Source organism: Diadema setosum, chromosome 21 (assembly GCF_964275005.1).
Source record: "Diadema setosum chromosome 21, eeDiaSeto1, whole genome shotgun sequence".
Taxonomy (NCBI): Eukaryota; Metazoa; Echinodermata; class Echinoidea; order Diadematoida; family Diadematidae; genus Diadema; species Diadema setosum.
The window spans coordinates 22,431,504-22,451,482 of NC_092705.1; the positions used below are offsets into that span (position 1 = coordinate 22,431,504).

Sequence of the window (19,979 nt, forward strand, 5' to 3'; positions counted from 1 at the left end):
ACTTTGCCCAAAATACATGTCCAGCTTAAAGGTGCATAGTCCCGATAGTGTAGAGGGCGCTGTTGGTGATAGTGCCGATCACCGTTAGCGTTGATACGAAGATTGCAGAAGTTGAGCTGTCATCAAGAGTAAAGTGCGTAGGTGTTGCTATAGATGTAGTGTAAGTAACGTTGCCTTTATTGTCTTCTCTGCGCATCACACAGTCTGTAGTAATGCCAGGGTGCGTGCATATGTGTTTCTTATTATGATATCACTAAAGAAGTTTGCTAAAGCTGCCATCCCCTCAGCCGAATCATGAGCCGAACTGTGATCGGACCACTGGCTACAGTGGATCGGACTTCTTCGGACTCGAGGAAGTGGGCCACAGCGTAAGCGCTAAAGAGGAGTCGATAGCGTAGGTCTCTATAGGAAACTTGCGCTGTGCGCCCGCGTACTCATTTGACTAAACCACCGGGACCATGTACCTTTAACAGAAATCTGTAGAAGTTACTGTATACGCCATATATTTCGTGAGTCTAAATTTTCGCGAATCGGGAATTCCCGACGATTTCGCGAGTGGTTAAATTCGCGATCGTGGAGTCCGAAACTGAACGGAGAAGTGTACACGCATACATCACATTCACATCGGGATCAGAGTCAATATATTCGCGTGTCTTTAATTTCGCGAATAGCACCTGACTCGCGAAATTCGGCAAAAAAACCTCGCGAAATATTCGGCGTATACAGTACACAGATTTGAAAAACAGGTCTAAGGTTTTCTCAAAGCATGACTACATTGATGTCTCAGAATATTTGTAATGTGGCACATAGAGGGTTCCACCATGGCACATAAAGAGTTCATGAAACTTTGTTATGAGTTGGTGTACTGTTCGTTCCTGATATTTTACTAGTGTGTGTGTCTGTGTGCGTGTGCTTTTTCTTTTTGATAGAGAGCACCCAAAATGTCTTTCTGTCATTTATGAGGAAAGAGCATTTGGAATGACCATCCATGTGCAATAAAACCAGAAATTTTTGCATGCATGAAATTGCGCAAGGTGCAAGATTCGCGAAATTGAAATGCACACCAAAGTTCTCGTCTACATTACTAATGCCAGTGGCAATTCATGGAAATTTCATAGCGCTGTGAATAAGGCAGTACGTTAGCTCAGGCTATTTGCAAAAATTTCATGCTGCAAACATTTCTAGTTTTAGTGTACAGTATGCTTTATAAATAGGCCTACAACAAACTGCATACAATGTAGCTTCAAACTCAAGACACTGTGCAATAAACATTGTCAGTACATTCCTCCATCAAGCTGCTTTGAACACTCTAAAAACGCAAATGTTGAATCAACATTTAAAAGGGCCCAGGAGTGATAGCATTTTTTGAAGTGTTGCATCCAACTTTTAAAATAACATTTAAAATGTTGAATCTAGCAGGAAAACCAACACTTTGAAAATGTTGTCACTCCTCGGCCCTTTTAAATGCTAATTCAACATTTGTGTTTTTAGAGTGAATATACATGTATACAGTGTATTTGTATGAATATATGTTTTGTTTATTCAACTATCTTGAGAATGTTATGGGAAAGAGGACTGTTTCCTGTTAGTAAAATGATCCAGTAAAAATATTGATGGAAATATAATAGCAAATTTGTAGCAGATCAGTACATGTAACTCCAGGAAAGATGTCGGGGTTTGTTACTTGTTAGGTACCATGGACACCTACAGGTATCCATGGGCATACATACATACAATGTACTCATTCTCAAGCGTTTCATCAAGAAGGTTGAAATAATGCGAAGTTTGAATTCATATGTCTGCACCTTTTCAATTATTTCCAACAAATGTGACACAAGGCTAAGCAGGAATTTGTTTTTCTGTAAACACTCTCCCTAGACTGTACGTGCGGTAAAGCATGTTATGCACCTTGTGATATCTTGCAGCAAAGTTTGCAATTGAAACAGTGACAATGGTATTTCTTCTTTTTTTCCCCTTCTTTTCCCCTTTATCTGCCAGATTTCACCAAACAATGACACGACCCGCTTCCAGTCACTCCCAGCCACGTTTGGCTCGCCAATTCGTCCTGGTGGACAGGAGGTAGGTTTCGTACCCCATAACCTTCTATATGCATACATGTATTTATGTGTACAGGGCGAGTTGGAAGGGATGCAGAAGGAGAAATGTGAGGTGGTGTAGTAGGGGGAAGATGTAGGGGGAGGAGAAAGAGGAGGAAAATTAAGAGGAGGAGGAGAAGATGGAGGGGGAGGAAGAAGAGGAGAAAGGAGCAAGAGGAGGAGGAGGAAGAAGAAAGGGAGGAGGATGAGGAACACAAAGAAGAAGAAGAGGAGGAGAAAGAAGAAGATGATGAGGGGGTAGGGGAGAAAATTTTCTCCTCTGTTCCTTCTTTTGAAGAGGAAGGCATTTTAATGTGAGTGATCAAAAATTTTGTGACACATACAGTGTATATCAATATACATAGAGGCATGATGATAGTTCATCAGAGCAAAGAAATTGTCTTGATAGTAGAAAAGGTGGAATTATACAATGAAAAGCAGTTTGATCTGTATACATTACAATATTTCAATGTCTGTGCCCACTTCTGGCCAACTTGTAGGACTATATGGGTATATCCACCGCCTTGGGGCATATGATGTGACAGAGACATCAATTTTTGTACAGCAATAAATATCTTTCTCTTGCTCATCAAACAATCGTTAAAACACTGTATTTTCATAATTCAAAAGATTTGTTAAGGTGATGTCGTGGAGTGTGATGCTGCAGGTGTTTTACGAATGATATGCAAAAATTGTGTGGATGTAACGAGGACACCATCTTTTGTGTTATTCTGGCTGTCATTTTTTTGTGTGTGTATGTTTTTCCTTTCTAACTCACAGTCAGAAAGGAAACACCATGTCTTATTCCACCGTATCATACATAGTTCAGAGTATTACAAACAAATGAAAACGAATCAAATTTTAAAGCATTATAATTTCAGTAATTTTCAATATAATTGGAATCAACATCAACTTCTTACAAACAATTAAAAACTTCATTGAATTTGACCATATTTGTGTAAAATGGAATGGTCATAACTGTAAAAATATTTAATACACCCTTAAAGAGGCAAAATGGCAAATTTTTCCAATTTTCAATGCTCATTCTCAAAGTGAGGACGTAACATGGACATCAAGTCTTCGTTACATCACACAATTTCGTATGAATTTCATATAATACAGAATCTTCAGCAATGTAATTCAGACTTTAAAAGATTATCTCATGTGTAAACTACAATTAGAATCAATTTGCACTCGCATGCTACATCTGAAAACTTTTCACAGGACTGTAAGTTGTAAAGATTGTCTCAGAAATGCTGCACAGCTGTAACATGGACACGGTGTCTTTGTTACCTCTGACTCGTGTATCACACGTTAAGACGTAACATGGACACGGTGTCTTTGTTACCTCTGACTCGTGTATCACACGTTAAGACGTAACATGGACACGACGTCTTTGTTATGTCCGCACTGGATATTCAACAGTCATTTGCATATCTTCTTTGAAAATAAAATGAAGTGTTGAAACTTTTTACCAGTAAACAAATTTGTTTGATATGCTGTCTTTGGATTAAAAAAAAAAAGATATATACAATTGTCATGAATTATTAATTGTGCATGGATTACTAGCATGTAACATAGACGTGACGTCTTTGTTACGTCAGCACTGAATTATTAAGTCATTTAAATATATTTTCTTGAAAAATCAAATAAACTGTTTAAAATTTGTACAAGTAACCGAATTTGTTTGGTATGCTGTCTTTGGATTATTCAATAACTTTATTTACAGTGTCATGAATTATTTGTTTGTAATTATACATATTTCATGCATTAGGATGTAACATGGACGCGATGTCTTTTTTACATCAGCACTGAATTATCAAGTCGTTCACATATTTTCTTTTAAAAGAAGGGGAGTTCTAAATTTTTCACATGTAAACTTGTTTGATAAACTGTCGGATTATACGGTAACTTAAATTTCTATATATTTGCAGTGGCATAATTTTTTAATTTCAATTATACGTGTCACAGATATGGATGTAACATGGACGTGGCGTCTTTGTTACATCAGCAGTGAATTATCAGATCATTTTACAGTTTCTTTTGAAATGAAATGGATTGTTTAAATTTGTCACAGCAAAATAATCTACTTGACATTTGGTCTTTGGAGTATTTACTAACTCTACCCATAAACTCATACCTTGAATTGCAACTGCCTAACACTGCACATTAAGACGTAACCTAGACACAGCGTCTTTGTTACTGTACATCAGCAGTGAATAATCAATGTATGCATGAAGGTCGCATTCATGTCGAGTTAAGACATATCATATTTGTGTGCTTTTAAATTTGTGGATAGCACATGACTCGCAAAATTAGTGAAAACAAAAACCTTGCAATATACTTGGCGTATACAGTATAGCATTACTATTTCCAAACAGTATAAGGTATAGACCAAGGCATTAGTATGCCACTGGTCTCCAGCAATAATATCCTCTCTCAAAAGAATTCTCAAATTTTACATCAAGTTTGCACAAATGTTCATTCACATAAAACATAATTTCTAATGAATCTATGTTGTTTCACATTTTGGGGTATCAACCCCCTACTGTTTTTCTACACTTGTTGCAATTGTTAAAACAGACAAATTATATCATCATTGCTTCAAATGAAAGATTTCCTCACAGTCTGCGTCGATCCACAAGTCTTTCTTACGAGGTAAACTGCATGAAAAAGTCAGACAGAAAGTCACATGAAATTCAGCTTCATCATTGCACCGAATGTTTTGATGTGGTTGCAACCACGTTGCAACACATCTCATGATATCAAATGTGAAAGCATCTAACCAGTCAAATGTTACCAGGTCGGTCGGGCCCAGACGAGCAAGATGGTACTATTACACCCGCGGATGTGCAGGTGTTTCAGACGTCCACCGTTACATCTATTTATAATTATAATTATTATATACACTACAGAGTATCCTTCTTTTAAGTTCCTCAACAAGTGATGACATTGTGTATTTTCCTGACAGAATCACTTTTGCACAGATTATCAGTTTAGTACCCACCAAGTCTTCATTGAACCTCTTTCGATGCAATATCAAATCACAAAACTCACTTTCTATTAAATCTAGAGAAGTAAAGGCAACAATACTCGGTCATTGCCGGTTCTCCTGTCCTTTATACAAGATGAGACATTCAATGATATGAAATTTACGTTTTCATGCAAAACATGCTAAATCCCTGAAAATCAATTTTTAAAAAAAATTATATTAAAAAATTAAATAAATAAAGTGTGCCGGATTTTTGTTCTTTCAATTTTTTTTTTTTAAATCTACAAGGCTGCTTTGGTAATTTGAATTGGTGAACAAAGGAATAAACTAAAAGAAATATGTGTAATTAAAAATCACTCATTTTCTCCAAAGTGATTGGAATGGATTTAGCACGTTTTGCATGCAAGCTCTTCAAATATTAATAACAACTAATATAGATCTAAATTCTCAAACAAGAACCTCAAGATTGTATTTTCAAACCATTTCTAAACCTTGCTTTAACTCTTAAAGATGTGAAAACAGAGGAACATTGACTAAACTATCAATAGTTGCTTTGAACCTGATGCAGTGGGCAAGATTATGTGGTTGTAGGACAACTATCACCTGGATAATTACTCATAAGGCTATGATATCTATTCTTCTTGAGCCAGGAATCTCTGTACTCTAGATGAAACTGACCGGTAAATGGCATCATCAAACCCAAGATACCGATTTGAAACTGGCACTGGCGGAGATGGAAATGTGGTAAAAATACCATTCTTCAAAATCAAATCAGTTTCTTTTTTGTCCGGCCAACAATACTTGTTTTCCCCTTTGGTGACGAGAAAGTTCACAAGTAGCTTATCGTCTTGGGTTTCCACGACTTCCCCAACCCACCATGCATCATCATAGATGACGACGACAAATTCCCCAACACCAACTGGGCGACTTCCTGTAAAGAAAAATAAATAAAAAAATAAATGTGTATACATATATATAAATATATATATAAATATATATGTATATATATATATGGTATGTCACATCAAATCGTTGACGTTTGTCATGGATTTGATTTTGTTCATATTTTTGTCATACTTTGGGCACCAATGAAAAGTGTGACCCCTTCCTTTCATTTTCAGAGCATAGAAAGAATGCTTGATTGAAACCTTGGCTCCATTGCATAAATTTAACACAATAACAGTTTTAGCATCTACTGGTATATGCTTGTGGGCTAGATAAGATAAAGTAATATTTGCACTGATGAACAGGGCAATTTTCTTATGGAAATATGACAGTATATCCATATCCATTCAAAAACTGGTCTTGAAGGCGTCATACAGATACGGGTTTCTTATTAAATCTGTCTTGTCACTTGTCTACAAACCTGTACTTTGAACTTGTGAGCCAGCAGGTTCAGAGTCATCTGAGGAAAAAAAAAAAACACTTAAAAGGAGTCATAACTTGAAAGCAAATAAGCAGGGAATTCAATGTGTTGGTCATCCAGAATTCAGAGCAAGCAATATCATGCTATGGGAGATCAGTGATGTTGTAGTTAAAAATGTAAAAATAACATGCTCAAGAGGGATGGCAGTCTGTACTGGTGATCAATAAGTGTAGCCATCATATGCGCAAAACCAGGAGTAGCATGGATCAATTATGTATTAGAGAAGTATGCTTGAAAAACAATCTTATGAAAATTTGCAGCTTTAGTAATTTAGATTTCCATTGACTGTCCCAAATAACCGACTCCCATCAACAATTTTATTTTTTTAATAGTGTATATGCTTTCAAACATTCTAAATAACTCTTCATATGCACAGATGATGTTAAACCTGTAATAAACTGTAGGAAAAAATGATAAATCAACTGTATTTACACACCTGTTACTGTAACTGTAACTTGCACTCGTGGGCCAGACAGAGGTGAAAGATGGGAAGATGCCCTCACACTATCAGACTCCTCTGAGAATTGAAAAATGGTATTGCTTGTTTACATGTACAGTAGAACCTTGTTATAAAGAGGTCAGATATAACAAACCCTGTTATAGCACGGAAATTTTGCTAGTCCCAACTCTTTACAATCTTTTCGTTTTGACAAGAAAAACCCTTTTTAACAAGGTAATTTCCATGGTCCCAAGGACCTTGTTATAACGAGGTTCCACTGTATCAGGGTCATTCGCACAGGATGGCCTGTATTATAATCCCCCCCCCCAAAAAAAAAAGGCATATGGGCAGAGAAATTCATCACCGATACCTTATAATTCACTACCTTGGAAATAATTTCATAATGCTGGAAAGTGTTATTTTGATACACATATTTTTAGTCCCTAATAAGAGAAATGGTTATCTCCCATCCTGCATTTTTTCTGTTGCTCGAGCAGTACAAAAAAAAAAAAAAAATCTGAATACACTTGAACCATAAATGTTAAACCTGTATTAAAAAGAATGAAATATACAGGGTAATCCAAGAAAAACAGAATGGCATACTTGTACAGTGAACCTTGCCTTAGTTGAATCTACATTTGGATTTAAGAAATAGCCTTGACTTAGAGAAATATTGGATTTATGAGGGGTTAAAATAAATAGAGTATAAAGAGAAAAGAACTTGAAAAGACCTTCAACTTAGGTGATTATTTGATTTATGTGAGGTTGAATTAATCAAGATTGACTGTATTAATTACTCCGATGCAAATCCAATGGCATGAAGTGAAAATAGAGAATTTTCCTACAAGAATTACACCAATCAATGACTACCGAACAATTAATGCTGCATATCTAATGAAAAGATTAAGTTGCACAATGCTCCTTTTCTAGCATTGTAGCATTGTGCAATGTCACCTATCCAATAAACATTCTTTGGTCGTCTCCCAAGGCAGGGGCCTTTGATGTGAACTTTGGTTGAAGAAATTGAGAAATTTATCTTAAATTGCTCCATAAAAATATCTCAAGAATGCAAAAGTACTCAACCAAATTAGAATTTTTGGCATCATTCTTCTTCTGGGAAAATTCTCTATACCTCAATGCCAATATTTTTCGCATCCGGGTAATGCAAGTATGCCATTCCGTTCGTTTTTTTTTTTTTTTTTTTTTTTTTTTTGAGGGGGACCACCCTGTATTTACAGACCTGTAACTGCAATAACTCGCACTTGTGGGCCAGACAGAGGTGGCAGAGGGGAAGGTGCCTTTTTAGAAATGGAATCATCATCTTGTGAGGCAGACGGAGATGGCAGATGGACAGATTCCCTTTCAGGATCAGAATCATCATCTTGTGAGGCGGCTGGAGATGACAGATGAGCAGGTGCCCTTTCAGGATCAGAATTGTCATCTACAAAGAAAAGGACATATTACTTTTGAACATGTCAATTGCTTTGTAGAACATATGAATTGTGTAATGGTTATTAATGGTTACTGTACAAGCTGAAATTTTCCTGGTGGTTTATTTTCGCAAATTTCGTGAGTCAAACCCTCGCGAAAATTTCCACTTCAATTTATGTCTATATATAGTAATGGCAACTGCAAAATTGCAAAACTGGGACTAAGGTTTAACAACGATAAATTCAAAGTGAGCCTTAAGCAGGAAGGGGTGCAAATATCCATAAATGGAAAAGCAACAGAGAGGGTGAATAAATTCCATCTCAAGGATCCCCATAGGCGGCCATTACACGGAAGTAGTAAAACTTTGAAAATTCATACCTCTCGAACGGATTATCCGATTTTGCTCAAACTTTCACCATTTTCTTCCTCTAATTTTTCTGCATTTATTGAATGCACGTAGTTCAATTCCCCTTTAAGCTACATAACTCACCATCAAGATCATTGTTCTGCTGCTCAGTCTGCAACTGTACTTCAATCCAAGGATGTACATAATCTTGGTTTTCACAAGTCCCATCTCCTGCAATACAAGCGTGACACGAACAGGATAGATTCCGCTTCTGCACTATTCCTGGTCGAACTGTTTCCACAGAGTGAACCTTTCTAGTCCCAGGTAGGGTTTTCCCTCGTCTTTGACGATTCCGACAGATTTCATCTTGAGGGATGAAGAAGAAGGTACGGCGGAAGTGCATGCACTGTCCCTGATCATTTACCTTGTCACTCCTGGTTAATGCTGCCTCACAATAGTTGAACATCTCACGTGCATTTGTTACCAAGGCCTGTTCAGATTTGACAGCAGTTGATACCATCGTTTTCACAACAGCACTTTCGCCGTCAGACGGCCCCTTCCCATGTCTTGATGCAAAGAAGTTATGCTGAATGGGGAGCCCCACATCTTCTATTGAGTAGGACACATCTACGAATGGACCACGGGACTTGTATTGGGCACTGCAGCCATCTGAAAATCTCACAATTTTTGTGAGTTCTTCCTCCTCTTTGAGATGCTGTATTGCTTTGCTGGAAAAGACATGTACAGCATGATGATCATGCACAAGGTCATCTGAAATGAAGACAAAGGAGTTTATGATAGGTTTACGTGGTTGTGTACACCTCTCATTGTGGCAATTGGTATAAGCAATTATTGGGTGGAGAGTAACTTGCTCATGGGACCAATAAGCGGATTGGATTTCGTTCTGACTCTGACAAGTAAAGTTTTCGGCAAAATCCAGCACCATCACTGCCATTCCTTCAGGAACCTTCCCTGACGTCAGCAATGAGAATTGCTCATGCTGCCATTGCTTCACAAACAAGTGACTGGAAAATGTTTGAAGTTCATCCTCTAATTCCTCACACAGCTCTTTAAGAGATCCCTCTTTTAGGCCCTTGACTTTCCTGGAGACCATTTTCTCACCCTTTCTGGTTGTTTTCTTTTCTTTCACTAATTCCCATTTGTGCCACTTCACCTCACAGGTTTGGTCAAGTCCAGCAAGATGTCGTCGTATGATGTGGACCCCACATTTGCTGCATTTCCTCTCAGTGCATGCTAACTGATTGTACTTCATATCCCCCTTCTGGCATAGGGTTATGGCTGCTGCTGTTGACACATCTTTTAATCTACATTCTGGCTTCTGTTGTGTGGTACAGATGGAGTTGATGACCTTCAACTTTAAGCGAATATTCTCACAGTACTCGCAAAGGCAGCCCTGGAATGATATGCTACCAACTTTCTTGACATTTTTCGGTCTTAATTTGAAGAAGGATGAACGCCCAATTTTCACCCCAGGGTTATCCTTTCTGAAGCCATGGTACAGTTGTTCTACAGGCATTTGCAAAACTAGGGGCTTTGCGAGAGACTTCTTGCTCACTTGCTTCTGATCTGGAAGCTCCACTGAGTGGCGCTTGTAATAGTTCTGAACCAAATCCTTGGTGTTCTCTGGAAGAGAACATGGATTTCTATATTGTAGTTTTGCAGAAAGTTTCTTTACAGCATGACGAGACACTCCATACATTCTGCACGCATGTCTTTCTAGGCCGTACCTGTGAAGAATACGGAAGGATGGAAGAAATAGCCGTCTTTGCTTTACAGCCTTCTTTTTTCTCTTCCCACGCAGCAAAGCTAGCTGCTTCTGCACACCAGAGGCAATGAGATGGTCTACCTTGGATGTTTTTTCGTCAATGTCTGGTATCTTTGATTTCTTATGAGGCTTCATCACCATTTTCAGAGCCCTTTTCTTTTGTGGGGATGCTTTCTCTATTAGGTCACACACTGTCTCAGCAAACAATTGCGGATCCTTAGAAATGGATTCTCTGGCTCGCTGTAATGATTTTCTTCTTGCAGCCTTTGATCGGGATTTATCCTGACCCTCCCCTTCAGCGATCTTCACTTCAGCTTCCATGCTTGCCATCAGTTCTTCCACCTCTTTCAGTTTCTTTTGTTTTTCCAGAGCTTCTAACCGCATCTTTAAGATTGTCATTTTTTCCTCCTTATATTTCTCCCTCCTTTTCTCATTGAGTTCATCCCTTTTCTCCTTGCTCATTCTTGCCCTCTGTAATCTCTTAGCTGTTGCCCATTTCCTTCTCTGCTCACTTTGCTTTTTTTCACCTGCTCTCGTATGGACTGTTTTCACTTGGTCAGCCAACTCATCTTTCCTTCTCTGCCTCATCCTAGCCATTCTCTCTCTCGCTTTTTCATTACTCACTTTCCTTTCTTCTTCAGTCATGCGCAAACGTTTTTCTTTGTGTCTTAGTGCATCCTTTTCTCTGAGAGCATTATAATCCCCTGGTCGTTTGCGCTTCAAATTTTCCCGGTAAGATGGCTTTTTGGGAATAGTCTCTTCACATGTGTCACTGCGTTGAAAATTGAATCTCAATTTCATTCCCACTGGAGCCATGATGATTTTTGGTACTAGCAAATGACTGTAAAAATAAAGGAGATCAAAACATACTTGTATGTAATTATCATTAACAAAAATGTTGCAATGTCCACAAAATTTATTTTCACAATAAATTAAACAATTAATTCCATACCAAAAATATACTTAACAATAGTAGTTGGCTTCAAATTACAACTGTTTCCCTTTTCTGAAATGGTTAAGATGTTCTGTTCAGTTGACCTTCCTAACATAACCTGACCCCCCTTTCCCCAAACTACGTGAAAACTATCTCTGTATCTATATTGACCCTATCTTAACTGGGGGGGGGGGGGGGGGGGGGAGTCAATTTGATCCACTTGGACAAACTCTGACTGCTTGCATTTGATACCAAGTTTGTGTAAATTGGACTATAGGTCGTGAGGTTGTAACATGACTTTCTAATGTATTCGCGCGTTGGCACAAAATTCGCCCAAAAATTCATATTTTGCATGTTTGTGTACAGTTTACATGTAAGTAGAACGCATGGAAATTAATGATTTTCTTAAAATCTAAATTACAAAAAAAAATTCATAAAAACAATGAAATACAAAAGAAATAAAAACAGTGAAATACATAAGAAATTTACAAATCAAAACGGGGCCCTCTTGTTTGTTGGAAAAACTTAATTTGTTTTAAAGCATCTCTATATCATAATAAAATAACCCATTTTGGGCCATTTTTTGGGGGTAGCAATACTCTTTCTTTACATGTGTCTCGACATGCATGCAAAATTTTGCAACGATTGGCTGTTCAGGGCTGAGATCTGAAGGGGGGCTCAAATGAGCAAAAAAAAAAAAAAAAAAAAAAAGAATGAGCAAAAAAAAACAAAAATTCAATTTGCCAACTGCCCCTCAAATTTGCAGAATACCGGGTACCGGTACTTGACTTTGCCGACTATGGGACTGAATTTGGGGGGGGGACCGTAGTGACGGCCCTGCGCACGCACACACCCACCCACTCTCTCAAAACACTTGCAATCACTCACTCGTGCGCAGGCACACATTATGGTTTGTCCTACTACTCATTGACTGCCTTGTTTTTATCTGCCTGATAAGCATATCCGCACTCTCGGTTTCGAGTCACCACTCTCATTTTATTGAGCTGCCAGTTCTCGGTTCTTTTCTCCTTCTATAGCCTCTGGTATTGCGCAATCCCATACGCACTCCCTCTCAAAGTTCAGTACGAGTGTGCGGTCATCCATGTCACTGAAATGACTGCCCCTCAGGATATGGTGTCTTTGGCAACCTAAACCACGATAATGCCCTAAAATTCACGTAAAAATTTTATTTTTAATTACATGGTTGAGAAAATGAAGTCTAAAAAAATAGGTCTAAAAAGCGAGCAGCACCGTGGAAAATCAAGAGGGCACTCAGTCAAGTTCGACTGCGTCATCTTTGCACTGAAAGTTCGAATAGAAAGGGGGACAATGGCATTTGAAAGTGCTGCATTTTCTCCATCACGTAAGTCACATTTTTACACTAATTTTATTATCAATTATTTTTATCAGGCAGATAAAAATTAGGCGGTCGGTCGTTAGTAGGTCCAACCATACATTCATTTTCTGTGCCCAACACTCGACAGGCAACACACACACCAGGGTCCAGGAGGTCTTTTTTTCTCCACAATTAATAAAATGCAACGTGGGTCATATACCCGACACGCTGCCTACATTTTAAATGAGTACGATTCCATATCAATTCATATCAATCAATGATTAAAAATTATTTCAGTTTCATTTTGTCTGCACGTCGAAACAAAAATTTCGGTTGGGGTTGATAACGCAAAAATGAACATGTGGGACTACAGCAGCCACTTCAAACTTCGACGCAACAGAGACTCGGAATCCTCAGATAGAGTTGTCTTCAAGGTAACTCTCAAGTTTTCAAAAGCTTTGACCCTTTCAGGCTATGGCAATACAACGAAAAAAAAATGAAGTAAATTTTTATTGAAACGACTCACACTCAGACAGAAACATGAACGGTAATGCACTTAATCGACGAAAATTCTCAAACACTCTTACCTGCATGCCCATTTCCTGCATGTAATCGACTCAGACCCAGATTTCGACGTAACATCGATTCTTCGACGAACACTGTACTGGGATCGGACACATCGCACAATGTGCATACGTGTACTGCACAGCTGGGAAAGCAACCACACGCTGATCGTGTACGATTGGCGCCAGTAACCATAGCAATGCGTGCGGGGTGTTTGTATTACGGGGAAAGAGTCTGGACTAGATATGGAGGAAGGAATGTTTGTTTTCGACGAACAATTGACAGAAGACACGAACCTAGACCATGAATACTCATGCCTAAATTTTAAAGAAATTAACCTGAAAGGAAAAAATACTTTCATTGATTTTGTATTCGGAACATCGGTACCTGATGAACAGTACTATAATGCACATGTAAATGAAGTGAGATTTGTGTTGTTATACCATCTATCGACGTAACCAATATTATTTTCATGAGACACGATGCGTTACGTCGGAACCAGTACTTTCGCGGCGGCATCTAAAATTAGTGAGTCAAACATGGACCATACTATTTCATGTATTTTGGCACTCATTAAAAATTATTGTCACAAGCTTCAGTTAGTTAATTACCAACATTATTTTGATTTTCTTGAATGATAAACCTGAAGAGAAGTTATGTCACAATTTATAGCTCTTTTCCCTATCGGACACCAAAATAAAAATTAATATAAAATTGATGATTTTCTCCAGAAAATAACCATTCCCGATTTGGTTGATAGGTTACCTACCCACCTATTCACTAAGTGTGGAACAAAAGGCTGAAAATTTTTGATCCACTTTTTTTCCCCCATCATACTCATCACCTCCGTCAATGTCACACTGTATCCCAACGCGGTGGAATGACCCATATATAGTGCACAATTATTGTACTCTACAATTTTATTATCTCATTGAGGCAGTTTTAGTGGTGGTTATATGGGCATGCACAAATGGGTTTTCCTTGATATCTGGTGACAGAAACAAGACCAGTATCTACACATGACCTTCAAGTACAATTGGCTATAGTCCCATTCCATGTTGGACAGAGGAAATGAAACATGGCAGATGAAGGCCCCTGGTCAGGAAACTTATACCCCTTTCATAAGCTCAATAATGCGGATAATATCCGCAACATTTGGTCGTAAAATCGGAGCGGGGATAGAATAATGCGCATTATTTCGACCCTTCTATTATCCGCATAATAGCAGCGTCGGGACCAGATTTTGAGTTTATGAACGCAAACCCAAATAATGCGGATAATTGCCGGGGTGCGGTCAAACGTCACCTATCTTTCCCGCAGGAGGGACGTGTGCAGTCACCATGACGATTATCCGCCTTTTTCAGGACGGGCGCTCGTAAAAATAATGCGGATTATTTTCAGAGTTTGTGAACGCATTTTTTATTGAATTGTCCGCATTATTTTTATGCGGATAATAGGAGGATGAGTTTATGAAAGGGGTATCAAAGACCTCTCTGCTAGCCAGCCCCCTTTCACACTGATGTTGGGTCTACTTGTTGAACTCCAGGGTGATTCAATCTAGAAATTATTGGAAATCATCATCAATGGATTTTCTCCACATACTGCTAGTCTGAAAAGCCTCTGGTATGAAAAGCATGGAAGCCCTATGGGAATTTCAGGTGTCAAAATAAGATCACCGAAATGAATAAGGTGTGGCTCCTGTGGGTAGTTTGCCTCAACAATGCGGATGGTGCAGAAATGCATGTCTTGCCACCTGGCAGCAGAGATGAATTCATTGGTGTTTCACAGATGATTCGAACAGAAAAAACATTTTGGAGCATACCAAAGCCTCCCTCTGATTCACTGTTTTAACAATTGGGAGTAACCCCAGCAGTGAGGAGAGTAACATTCGGTCGGATTTTCATTGGTGCATCACAATGTATCTACATCTTAGGGAGAAATAATCTGAAAGACGTCGCAGACTACATCAAAAGTTCAGTGAGTGCACTGGAGTGCACCTGCTGATAAATTGCCTGGTCTGAAAGGGGTTTTAAGGTGGCTCAGGTGCAGGAAAAACAGAGATGAGACAGGATTTCTGTCCTCGTATGTTTGTGTGGAGAATGCTTGGTAAACAAATGAGGATCTCCGGCTGAATGTGGAGAGGAAGGGGGGATGGGGGGGGGGGGGGTGATGGGATCCATGTTTCCAAGGAGCCGCCGGGACTCCTCTGCACAGCTGCGGAGGAGGACTCGCAGTAATCCTGCTCCGTTGCCAAGGAAGCGATATCCCCAGGAGCGGGATTTAGCTTCCTCCGCATCCAAACTTCTCTCTTCCTGACGTGTGTGGTTGATGGTATGTGCCCAGGACTGAGCAAAGTGCGGGATTGGTATTTTGTGATGCCAAGTCTGTCTCCAGTTTCAATTTGAATCTTATTTCATCAAGTTGTTCTGTGCTATCTCTCAAGGAAAAATTGTGTGCCCTGTTCTCTTGTCACTTTGGGTAATCAAGGATCGACATTGCTCATATTCTCATTGTACATTTACTCTTGTCACCTGTGATTGTTATTTGTGTGCAATGCTTGTTTTGTTGTATTTGGTCAAACCCATTGTAGCATCCCACTCAGTGTAAAAGCCATTTTTATATAAAGACCATATGGGCCACTTAAATTTTGCATAATTTAGATTGCATAGCTAATGTACAGCATGTAAACACACCTTAGTAAAGGTCCCTTTTTACACACAAAGGCCGATAGACTTTGGTTACAGCACTTAGGAGGTTGAAGAGATGGAGTAATAACAGAGTTATTCCCTTTGATCTATGTTTGAAGCCGCCGCTCAAAAATATTTGAAGCATGTGCCAAACAGGATCTGCCGTGCCGATACGAAGACAATTGACTTGTGTCTCATTGCATAATCACCAGCCACTTTCAAAGGAAGATATGTCTTTGTGATGGTAATTACTTTTCGCTATCCCTTCAAGATTATAAAAGGTAGGTAGTACAGACATGAGGATGCGCGAACAGAAATTGAGGAAAAAATGCTGAAATGAAGATGAAAATTACTCGACTGGGCATACATGGGCACTAATTTATCAATAAAGAATTATACTTGAAGATTATTACAAGTTTCATTTGGGCAAATTTAGTGGAAAAGTGATAAAACCAGCTTTCCAGGATGGTACAGTTTTAAACATTTTCACATAATACAGCTCTGATTTACACTTTTGCGCAAATTTCTGAACGGAATTGACTTTTGTTTTACATGCTTATTATTAAGTGAAATTTTATTTCATTTAATGAATAAATAAGCAAAATATGGCCAACATTATGATAATGTTCAAAATGAATCATGAGATTGCTCAGCAAGATGGCGGCTTGGAATATCGATCATCAAGGCACAAGTGCACCTGTGGAATTCTTTTGTACATCAATAGAAATCTGACAACTGTTTGAATAATTACAGCCAGTTGGAACTCCATGTATAAAACCTCCTTGGTCACAGGCACATGTACATTGTATTGGGCTGTTGATTGGAAGATTGATTTTTGTTCTGCTGCTGTTCAGTGATGTAACTGAAACAAAAATAACCAATTTCTGTGATTTGTTTTTCACATTTTTCTGTATTTCAAACTGTTGTAGTATGTTTTGCAGTCTTCTTTCTGTATTTGTGAGACTTTTGTTGATACAATTTCTTCTTTCTCATACTCATACAATTTTCTGTCTGAACATCACAGGGTCTACTGGTTGTGGCAAATCCCCCCGAGGCATGCACAGCCATAGCTCCCCCGCCCAATCTGGGAAACGAGTCCAGAGCGTACCAGTTCTTTGCCCTCATCAGGCGCGGAAATTGTGACTTTGACAAGAAGGTGAGATCTCCAGGAAACTTCCCTTCCTTCCGGCAGAGGTTGAAGCTTTCACTGAAAGAACTATATGCCTGGAAGAAATATCATATTAAAGTTCACTATGTATCTCCTCTGTTTGGGGCTGGGCTTTTGATAACTGTCATTTGAATCACCTCTGCTGCAAGTGCGTAGGTGCTTGTGTTTTGTGTTTGCACACATTTAAAACCCTGCCATATAACAGGTACAGTATTCTGCCCGACGTGATAATCCAAACCAAGATTTTTTGCTTTGGAAAGTGTGCAAAGATTGTACAGTTACTCAAAAAAAAAAACCCCATCAAAACAAACAAACAAAAACAAAGACAAACACAAGTTCAAGTTATAGCTTTTCCCTAGTAATTCAAGCAAATAATTTTCATTGAAATTCATTATTTTTTTTTTTTTTTTTGGTCACCAAAGCAAATTTAAAATTGCTTCTCATAGCACACTTTGGTAGTCCTCTTTGGTTTTCTAAATAACCTTTGAATTTTTAGACATTCTTTACATGTAATGCATGAAAATTTAGAAAGTAGAAATTATCATGAAGATATTGAACCCCAAAACATATCTACATCATTTTCAAAGTTTTTAAGTACGGTCATCATCAAAAAGAGAAAAATTAGATATTTTCCATTATACTGCTCTTAGTACATAACAAGAAAACTTTTTGAAGATTAGAATCATCACATATTCTGTATTTCAATTATTTTCTTTTTTTTCAGCTCCTTCCATCTCAGGTATCTCAAATTGGTATTAAATCTGGATACTACAAGTATATATCATTTTTTTTTTTTTTTTTACTTCAACTCTCTCACGTTTTAATTTGATATTGGAGCAAGAGTTTTGAAGCTAGCTGAATTTTGTCCCAGTACATGTACATATTTGTAAGATGATTAACAAATTTTAGAAGTCAAAGCTGTTTAATTTGCTCTCTGTGATTATTGCTGTTCTGATTGTGACACATGATTGAATTATGAAATTGCCACAAGTGTGTGCTTGTGTTTACTGAGGACTTGTTTCATTGAAAGGTTGTGATAACACCACAAAGTACTTTCAACCTCAAATTATAGTATCCCGTAAGTAATCATGGCTCAAGTGTTACTTTCACTTTCATTATTACTCTTTATGTTACGAGACCTTGAAGTACAATTATGCCATGCTGCAAGAGATATGGTAAGCATTCTGTATAATATAGGAGAGCCATTTTTACTACTGAGATACAATGTACTGTATGCGCCGAATAATTCACGAGGTTTTTATTTTCGCGAATTTCGCGAGTAGGGTGCTATTCGTGAAATAAAAAACACGCGAAAATATTGACTCTGATCCTGGTGTGGATGTGACGTACCGTACGCGTGTACATTTCTCTGTTCAGTGCAGGACTCAACGATCGCAAATTTAACCAAGCTCGCAAAATTGTCGGGAATTCCCAATTCACGAAAATTTAGACTCGCGAAATATATAGCGTATACAGTAATTAATCTCTCCTTTGTAAAATATATGCAGCTATATCTGTATGGAATCTAGACAGCTGTACAATTGTACGTCTGCTACCATGTAGATTAGGTAAAGGTTAACCCTAAAAAGACTGGGGGGGGGGGGGGGCCTAAAAGGCCCCCCCCCCTCGACATTTCGCGCGATTACTCTGCAACACGCAATGCTCTCGCCGCGATGCTCTACACTGTATGACTTTTTTCTTTCGAGTTTCCCGCACATTTTGACGCCAAATTTGTGACGCCCGGGGGTACGGTTCTGAAGTTACATAACTTTTTGTACTGATATGCACGTGAGACCGAAAATGGCTCAAAAATGTGATTTTGTGTACAAAGTCAATGCAGATTGAGTTTTTTCACATGGTTCATATAAATATGCTTATTTTTACTCTCAATAGCTAAAATTAATTTGCTTTAGTAGTATTAGGCTTCAAAAAGTGTCTGCCACAAATTTTGTTTAAAAAAACAGCAAAAACAAAAGGTCCAAAAAACAAAGAAATATATAAGAAATTCATAAAACAATAAAGTAAATAAGAAATTAATTTTGATACCAAATTTTTTTTCAAGTGCATTTGCGAAGAATGCCACAAAGAATAATTAGACCAAAAATGAGCATTTTTGGAGCTTTATTTACTGATTTAGATCAAAGAGTCTGATTTCTCGCATAAATTAGCATAATTAATCAAAATAAAATGAAATAAGACTATTTTGGAAAATTTAGATATACGATCTTGTAGATTACATTGCATACTACCATTGTGCAAATTTCCGCGGCGATCGCGCAATCCACGGCCGAGATCTTAAGGGGGGCCCTTTAGGCCCCCCCCCCCCCCAGTCTTTCAAACTACCAAAATAGCCCAGTCTTTTTCGGGTTAATGGAAGATTCAAAGTGATGGTATAGTTTCGGATAAGATGAGACTTCAGCTGTGTAGTATTTTTTGAAGATTATTATTATTTTTTTTTGATAATGAGAAACATCTTATGAAATATGAAAGGGCATATATTGTAAAAGGGAATTCAAAGTTTACTTGATGAAAATTGGTTTTGAAATGGCCGAGATCTCCAAAACGAAGTGATTGTAATTAAAGGTGGGACCCACCTTTTATTAGGATCCCTTTGTTTTACTTTGTTTTCGGATATCTCAGCCATTTGAAAGCAGATTTTTATCAAATAAACTTTGAATTACCCTCAGAATTGTATGCTCTTTAACATTTGATAAAGTGGTGTCTTAAAAAAAATCAAAGCTGAATCCTCAGCCAATACTATACCATCCCTTTTA

The 19,979-nt window shown here is 38.1% G+C and overlaps 1 protein-coding gene across 2 annotated transcripts in view; it reads left to right on the forward strand.

Annotated features, from left to right (window-relative positions):
• Positions 1-19,979, forward strand: part of LOC140244206 (E3 ubiquitin-protein ligase RNF13-like) — a 77,524-nt gene that overhangs the window by 16,946 nt on the left and 40,599 nt on the right. For both annotated transcript variants that reach the window (XM_072323838.1, XM_072323837.1), the window contains exons 3-4: positions 1,999-2,079; positions 17,062-17,193. In XM_072323838.1, coding sequence (XP_072179939.1) covers positions 1,999-2,079; positions 17,062-17,193 — 213 coding nt within the window. The remainder of the gene's footprint in view (positions 1-1,998; positions 2,080-17,061; positions 17,194-19,979) is intronic.